The sequence below is a fragment of the Oryzias latipes genome, chromosome 7, assembly GCF_002234675.1.
Source record: "Oryzias latipes chromosome 7, ASM223467v1".
Classification (NCBI taxonomy): domain Eukaryota; kingdom Metazoa; phylum Chordata; class Actinopteri; order Beloniformes; family Adrianichthyidae; genus Oryzias; species Oryzias latipes.
In genome coordinates this window covers 27,838,540-27,847,544 of record NC_019865.2, presented here as the reverse complement: position 1 = coordinate 27,847,544, position 9,005 = coordinate 27,838,540, and the positions used below count along the sequence as shown (strand labels likewise).

The following is a 9,005-nucleotide window of genomic DNA, read 5'->3' as shown; positions in this document are numbered from 1 at the left end:
ACCCATCGCATAGCGGGTCCGGCAGAAGCCCCACTGCGTGCCGGAACAAAGGAAAAAGAAAGTGCACTCAGTTTAGTTGAACACAGTTACGTATGTTCCAGAGGAAGTTCGATAGGCGATTCTGAATGTCAATCAAGTGATGTTTTTCACCGAGAGGATGATGATTTGCTCTCTTTTTTTAAATATACGTATTATTTGTTTATTTATCTTTGATGGCCCGCGATCAACCGTCACATCCTTTATCGACGTAATGAGCACCACTGTTTTAGTGCCAGTAGAGAGTCAATAAGTGACTGTGCACAGGGGGGAGGGGGCAAAAGAAGTTGAAAAAAGCTTGAAATTTGTGGTGACGTTTGGGTCCATCTTGTACCAATTTATGCAGAATAACAGCTAGAATATGAAAAATCAAAGAAAAAATCATTGCAACAATCAATTGCAATTATTGACAAAAAAAGAAACAAGCTTATAGCTGTACTCAAATGTAGTTTGAACTTCCAGATCTCTTTCCCTAATGAACCCAGAGGCAGCCGCTAGCAGCTTCACTCTCGTCTATGCAGTTTTATGATGTGCAGCTGGATAAAGCTCAGGACAAAAACAATTTCACAGTTTTAAAAGCATCTGTGAATGAAGCTGCAAAAGTCCTGCTTTCAAATTTCTCCCTGCAGATCAAATGGTGAAAGCACTGCACTTCAAGGAGCTTCTTACTGGTAATTGCTTCTGCAGGTGTTTCTGACCCACTGACTGAAAACACAAGACAGCAGAGCGAGTGTGTTACTGCTGGCAAATATCTGAACCAGATTTTATTTGGGCTCCGTGATAAATAGCGTTACATTTTATAAAGACAATATGTAGATTTCCCAAAACAACTGTGAACAAATGGTGAGAATTTATTCCTTTCTAATTATACAACCATCTTTTGATCTATTGTAAAAGTTTTCCCAGTGGTCTTTAAATTACGATTATGCCTTTTTAAAACACCCCCCCCCCCCAAAAAAAAAAAAAAAAAAACTGTTGTTTTCTAGGGCATAGTGTCTAGAAAGCAGCAGTAGTTTATTAGAAATTTGCCTCTGAGATGTGGACATGACTGTTAGCATGAAGCAAACCCCCCCCCCCCTCTTTCCGTCCCTGTTGCTGAAAGCTCTCTGTTCACACTATCTCCCACCGGCTTACAGCCCCTCACACTACACTCCTAACAGTACCGGGCAACAAAAAAAGGGTGAGCAATTTTGGAGCTGTCCACCTGTACAGTTCTGATCCGGATTCCGGCTCAGTCGAGGAAAACAGAGACGTTCATGGATCTATTTTTCTACAAGTGGATGCATCAGAATTGAGTGGAGGAGAAGGCTTGTGACCCGCTCAGAGCATTACATCACAAATATGCTCTCTGTTAAACTGTATCTTTTCATCTGCTCAGGATTCACATTTTAATAAAGAAATATTTAGAATTGCAATTTTAAGCATACATTTCTTTATTGATGTCCTACATCATTAGAAAAATATCACTAGAACAATTTAAAATCAGAATGGGATTTAAAAACAAAAGATAGTTACATATCAAAATGTTTACCCTCAATATGTTTTAACTTTTATTAAAACTGCTTCATATGAAATTCTGGTCATACTGGCCACATTCCACCCAAAGTCATTGATTTCTGATTACCAATGAATTCTCCTCCATCCGTTTTATGAGCGTGAGCTCTGGATAATGAATCAAACAATACGAGCAGATTAAAGGATTTTTAAAGGTAACTGCCCTGAACGCTGATGATAGGGTGAAGCCCCCATTTATTGCGAGGAACTTGATAATTTATATCCTTCCCTTCTGCATCCAAACAAGCTTAGTAGAGTTGCTTTGGCATCAGTTGCTTCTGCACTCTGGATGGTTTTAAGGTCTCAGCCTCCTCATAGATGAGCAGGAGGAGGCGGCTGAGCAGAGGCAGAGCAGAAGGACGGATTTACTGCGCTGGAAAGCACAGTGTACTTTCTGAAAACTGGCATCATGTACGAATGCAGTTGTTTTACAGGTCTACGGTATGTAATGTTCAGTCCCACACTGTGGTCAGTTAAGGAAGGGAGAAGCTTTGCACACATTTAAAGTTGCAGAGTTCATCTGCTGACAAACTCAGGAAGTCCTCTGTTCCCACATTTTCCCTTAATGGCCGTCCAAATCCCATGACCTACAGTTCAGTAAATATTATGATTGAGTACTGTTTATGTATTAATTTCTTATGTTATTCCTACTGACTTCTGGCACTACCGTCTGCTGCAGCACTGAAGTGTCCTAATTGAGGGACAAACAAGGGGCCGTCTACTGGATCAGACTGTTTAGCCGCTCTTTTGGGAGAAGGGGAGGTGAAAGGTTGACAGAAACAGGTTGTGCAGTAATGAGCCCGAGTGCTGCTGATTTGGACAAAGTTCCCCGTTTGTTTGTTTTTTCCATGGTAACTGTAAGTAAACACTGTTTTTTTCTCTCCTTAGTCCTCAAAATTCATTAACTCATATTCTTTTTCACTCACGACAGAACGATAACAACGTCATTTATTATAAATGGGCATGAATCTTTTCAATCATTGTACTCAACAAAAACAGAGTTATTGCGAAGTTTATCGATAAAAAAATGTGTCAAATAAATAAATTAGTACCTCATAAATTAAACCATAAACAAATTCAGAGATCTCCAGGTTTTTTTTCCCTCCAGCTGTTGGATATAAAGGTGGAGATTGAGGACCCGCCTGTGGTCCTGTGGCTTCTCTAAAATCATCGCCAACGCGCAGCGTCGACTCTCTGACCTGTGAACGCGGAGGGCTTCGCCCCGGCGCCGGAAAGACTTTCAATCATTGACACATGATCTCGGAGTGACGTCAGCAGGAGGCGCAGCCTTCTAGGAGCGTGTCAGGGGGGGAGAGAGAGGAAGAGGAGGAGGGAAAGAAGAGAGGCATGAGCGCAGCGGGTCTCCTGCAGAGAAAGCAGCCCAGAAGAGTGACTTTACCGCGGGCTGATAGGAGGGTAAAACGCACCTAAAGTCACCTTTTTTTGTGCACTGCTGTTCTTTGCCTCCTTAAAATAAGAAGATTTTGTGCCGATTCTCACCAAACTGAACAGGGGTGCTCTCAGTTTAGAATAAAACTATATACATGCCTTTCATTTATGTGCTTTTAATTCACATTTTAAAAGTGTATTAATTTGATTTACTGCATGACTGTATTAAGTTGATATAAAATAGGAAAATGTCGGTTTTTAGTTGTCAAAGGAAACGAAGTTGAGCACAGTGAATTCTAGCTTTAATTCAAACGTCTCAGTCCAAAACTTTCATCAGAATCTCTACGAGTTTCTACTAGAATTGTAGTGTTTGAAGAAATGCAAAATCATTTCAGATATTTGACTGTTTCTGAAGTCATCTAATGTTTCTCCGCCGCCTCCCTGTCGTAGATTTCCTGATGCGCCACTCATGCGTAAAACCCTGGCACCGTGTCCAAGGCGCACAGCTAAGACTGAGAGGAGACGCCAAAACCCCACAGCACAAGTGAGCTCCGTGACAGCGTGTCGGGGTTCACGCGCAGCCTGCACAGAGCCGTCTTTGGACCGGAGAAGACGAGAAATAGCAAAGAGGATCCCCGTGAAGAGAAAGAAAAAAAAGGAAGAGAAAGGACGAGGTTTTCTGCATCTTTTGATTGTTCCCCCCCCCCCCCCCCCCCTTTTTTAACGGAGATCTCGCTCCTTTGAAGACGCGGAATCGCAGCTGAAAGTGAAACGCGCACGGTGTGCTGAGCTTGATGCTCTGGACTCGCCCGGAAGCTCCTGGACTGATATCATTTTTCCCCTTTAAAAACGTTTTTTTTTTCTTTATATTTTTTTCCTTTTATTTTTTTTTTCTAAAGCTGTGATTGTCTGTAGAGAAAATGCGAGGTAAGAGCAGATGTTGCCTCTGATGAAAACATCCCTCAAACACAATCAATCCTGCTGACAGCCACTCTCCTCTGGGATTCTTCTGCTGATCGTCCGGGTGTTCCTCTGTGTTATCCAGCTTTTTTTTTTCTCCAGTAACACAAAAGAGAAGAATCAAATGATAACCTGGCATTTTCTCAGCTATGTGATTGTTGCCTAATTACTCGCCAATGTGGAAAGAGGGTCAAACCCTTAGAATTAATATAGAATTTGTGGATTGTTGCATGGAAATGGTCACAGACTCATAGTGTCATTCTGCGTCCTCTTTCATTTCCAACATGGAGAATGTCTCTGTCCACAGTGCAGAGCTGCCAGCCTGTAACGACTCTGTGGACTTCTACTCCCCCAGGTCAGGAAACAGGACGGACTTGAACTGCACTCACACCTCTGGCTATTATGACCTGTACGTCATTTTACCGGTGATCTACTCCATCATCTGTGCTGTGGGACTGACGGGCAACACAGCAGTCATCTATGTCATTCTGAAAGCCCCCAAAATGAAAACAGTCACCAACATGTTCATCCTGAATTTAGCCATCGCAGATGATTTGTTCACGCTGGTGCTGCCCATCAGCATAGCTGAACACTTGCTCAGCTACTGGCCCTTTGGTGAGGTTTTGTGCAAAGTCATCCTAAGCATCGACCACTACAACATATTTTCCAGTATTTATTTTCTGACCGTTATGAGCATTGATCGCTACTTGGTAGTTTTGGCCACTGTGCGGTCCAAACGCATGCCTTACCGCACCTACAGAGCCGCCAAGATCATCTCTTTCTGTGTCTGGATCCTGGTCATCCTCATTGTCATACCATTCACCGTTTTTGCTGGTGTCTATGTCAACCCATTTGACGGACGGAAGAGGTGTGGGCTGAGCCTTCCCAACCCAGAGACGTTATGGTTCAGGACCAGTCGGATCTACACTCTCATTCTGGGTTTTGCCATCCCGGTCTCGACCATCTGCATATTATACACCATGATGCTCTACAGGCTCAGGAACATGCGACTCAACAGCAACGCCAAGGCGCTGGACAAGGCCAAGAAAAAGGTCACCATCATGGTGTTTATCGTTTTGGCCGTCTGCCTGTTCTGCTGGACGCCGTTCCACCTGAGCACCATCGTGGCGCTGACCACAGACCTGAAGACCACGCCCCTACTGATTGGCCTCTCCTACTTCATCACCAGCCTGAGCTACGCAAACTCCTGCCTCAACCCCTTCCTGTACGCCTTCCTGGATGACAGTTTTAGGAAAGCTTTTAAGAAGATGTTGGAGTGTCGACCAGCGTGAATGTGTCAAACATTCAGTTAGCCTTTACGGGGAGGGGGGGGGGGATGAGGAACAGACTGCTGTTTTCTTTTCATATCTCACAAATCTTTGTGGAAAGTTTGGATGTTCAGTTTTCAAGTTAATTTGTAAAACATTTGAAGGGAAAGTCCACTTCTTACAGCATTTTTCAAACCACCCTGCATGGTAATGTCTTGCTTCAACAGTGACCGTAAACAGACGGACATTTGTTTATTTAATGCCCCACTTCATCCGCTCCGCAGCTTTCTGGATGCGACGCCTTTTTTAAACAACTTTGTCCTGAGAGCAAATGTCTATATTTACTTTTTATTGAAATCATCCGTCTCGTATGTGGCCAACAGACTTGCCTGCTGTGGCTTTTGTGGCTCTAAAAGCACAGAGAATTCAGTGCAAGTTGTGGGAACAATGTTTGCATAATTAGGGATTTGTAATGACTGGCTTTTAAAAAAAAAAAAAGGTTTGCTTTCAATCTGTTGGGTTTGTAAAACCTCCACTCCCAGAGAACTGAGGAAGGTCTCTGAGGAAATCAAACATTTGTTGTGTGGAAAAGAGGCTGTTCGGCACAAAAACCCTGATTTGCATTTTGACAACAGTTAGGGTTTACAGGAGGCATGTTACAAAAAAAAAAGGAAATGTTCTAGCATTGGATCAAAAAACTTCCCACACTTACATCCTGTAAAAACAAAGCAGAAAAATGTTTCATTGAACATTCAGAAAAAAGCTCTGAAATTGTGAATGCAAAAATGAATCTGCCTTTAAAGTATTAGTTTCTTCAGTGATTTAATGACTGAGGAGATTAAGTAATTAGAAAGAATGCTGAGTCTCTGAGGAGACTAAGTTGTCTGTTTGTTTCATTTGAATTCCAAAATTCACCAAACATTGCTGCCTGATAAAAAGTAGGCATGGGACAGGAGGGCTCTGTAAAAATGTGTTCAGGCGCTGCAAGAATCTCTTTTGTGAGCTTCTGTTGCCCCCTACTGTCCACAGGCTGCTGTTGACGTGAAAATGGAGACATTCTAATGATGTCCCTCGATGTTCCATGTATGTTTCAGTTCCTTTTTTTTTCCTTTTGACTATTTTTTCTGACTTTTTAAGATATGGATCTGAAAAAAGAAGCACCTTTATGATGTTTCAGGTTCAAACAGAAACAGCTCCGTGGAAAGTCAAAATACAGGTAAAAAAGCAAAATATTTCTTTTTTTAGTGGTATTTTATCTTTTTTTGCTCTATATTTGCTTCCCTCCATATAAAAAAAGTCTGTTAACAAACCCTGTAACTTTTTTTTTGGTTTCTTTTTAATTCTAGGAAAATACCAGAATCTCTATCTTTATACAATATTTCTTTCTTCCTCATTCTAAAAGAATGTCAGGACAATAAGTCCAATGTCATCAATCAAAACCTGAGAAGAACTAGTGTTTTTTTCCTCAAGTAAAAAATTGAGTTTTTACTTTTATCTGATCATTACACTAAAGTGAAGCTACCTTTACTAGTGAGGATTTTGGCTACACACCCCAGTGTTGCATATGGTTTAAAAATGTGAGAGCTCCTGTTTTCATTGTTCTGCTCTACTGAAGCTGCATATGTGCTTTCTGTGCAACGTTTGCTTAAAAAGCACACAAACCCAGATGTCTGCTAAGTTAAAAGTGATGAAGACATTTTAAAGTAAAAAAAAAAAACAACAACCTCACTTTAACATTTTGTGTTAAACTGAACATAGAAGTTCATGTTTGTGTTTGAATGCATCATTTATAGATGGACATTTTTGCCGTTGTAAACTTCAATGAAAGCATTTTTCTCTATTTAAAGCTAAATCTCTAATTCTCCAAACTTTCACAACTGTGCACCTCTTAAAAAGCATGTCCTCAAGTCAGATTTGGCAAAATCTCTGACTGTACTGTGCATTTCTTACCGCAAAAACAGACTGATATATGCTGTAAATACTTCTTTTTTGGCATCTGTACAGCTGAATGTAAAGTATTAACATTGGTTGCTGAATCAAATAGGAAAATATGTACAATGAATGTAAAAAGAATTTACATTTTTACTTCTAAAACAAAAACAAAATTCTGAAATATTTTGTTTTGGGACTGACATTAGTCAGTTTGACTGCATAGTTTATTTTTCTGTTTTCATTTTCCAGCTGGTATAATTTTTGAATCACAGATGTTATCAGAGTATATCAGAAAATAAAGCCTTTTACTGTGCTTCTATACATTAAAATGACCTGCATTAAATGCTGGTGAAGTCTCATTACTCAGGACTTGAGCTTGTGCTGATTTGTCAGAGTGAATGAAAGGGATTCTTAAGATGAGCAACTGCATCCGCCCTCAGGGCTGCAGCAGCAGGATGGATGAGAGGTGAGAGCGTCCTGTTGGGAAAAGGTCACAGACTGGGTTTCCACAGCAGCCTGTCGTCTTCGTGATGTAAAACTCTGCCTTCTGGTGTGTGTAACTGTTATAGAGCACCAGACAGAAAAAGCAGCCGCTTGACTGTCACATACATGCTGAATAAATACACAGACAGAATTCCTACAGCACCTTTGATCCCCATGTTATACATGGGAAGTGTGTGCACTTTCTGTACAAACGGGCAGCTCAGCAATTTATTAAAAAAGAAGAAATGAAAACCCTAAAATGAACACATTTTTAGTAACGTTGTACTTAAAGGGTTTAAACTAAATAAAGTATTTAATCAGTAAGCATTCATCATGTATTTATTTTTGTCATTCTGGAATAAAATGTAATCAAGCAGATTAAAAAGTAGAAGGAAAATTAAACTACTTAAATACTTAAACTCAATTCAAATCCTATATTTAACCTCAATCTAGTTTGCTGAGGAAAATTGAATACATTTAAACCAGAAAAAGGCATCTTGCTGAGTTGTTCGATGCAGAAATGATCTAAGTCAAAAACAGTTTAGCATCAGTGATGTCTGCAGTTTGCTGTCCTCCACAGGCTCAGTTTGCAACTGCATGAAGAAAGGCCATAATGAATACAGCTGTAGTGTTAAAACTCATCTCCTTTTGATTTGTAGAATGTTGCATTGTTTAGAAGGGGTGTAAAGATAATCGATTTAAAATGCTGTCAAAATGAAATATATTCAGTTATCTATGAGCATCCTTTAGCGTCTGACTCGATGAATGGTCGAAGTGGATGAATGGGTTGGTAGCACCGCCCATTGAGCCTCTTTGAGAAGCTCCCCAAAACAAAACTTGTGTTAAAGGTTCAGTCAGCCTCGCATTTTTTGTTGTTATGAGACAGGCAGTACCTAGTTTTTACGTGGGATGGGTACCGGGCTGAAACTTTGCCATGTAGCAGCCAGTATCTGAGCAAGTAGCTGTGCAGCGGCTAATGCTTGGAGCTCCAGTCAAAATGCTGTTGGCAAAGCGGGTCAAAGTTTATGCAGAACTAATAGATTCTAGTTTAGCGACCTGATGCATCAGAGTGATATTTAAAAACGTTCTTAAAAAAGGCCACCGCCGTGGCAACAAGTGGTAAAATCCGTGTTTACTTCCGCGTGTGAGAAAACAAAGCTGCAGTGCAAAGTGTCATGCAAATAAAGCCTCTTTGCCACATTAAAGCGCTCTCCTTCACCCCATCATGCTGCCTCATCACACTTTAGTGTTTATGGAAAAAAATAGTGTTTTGTTTTTCCTTCCTTTATTTTGAAGCACCGTTCAGGCCCTGAACCGTTTAAAAGTACCGAAGAAGCTAAGCAATATTGAAAATAAACAGCACTTTATTTGCTCAATCATATT

At 40.7% G+C, this 9,005-nt stretch overlaps 1 protein-coding gene across 1 annotated transcript; it reads left to right on the top strand.

Moving 5' to 3' along the window:
- The first annotated feature begins 2,915 nt into the window (after positions 1 to 2,915).
- Positions 2,916 to 7,502, top strand: LOC101161057 (neuropeptides B/W receptor type 2). Its single transcript, XM_023956985.1, has 2 exons — positions 2,916 to 3,006; positions 3,430 to 7,502. Exon 2 carries the CDS (start codon positions 4,224 to 4,226, stop codon positions 5,229 to 5,231), a length of 1,008 nt encoding a protein of 335 aa, XP_023812753.1. The 5' UTR covers positions 2,916 to 3,006; positions 3,430 to 4,223; the 3' UTR covers positions 5,232 to 7,502.
- The last annotated feature ends 1,503 nt before the right edge of the window (positions 7,503 to 9,005 follow it).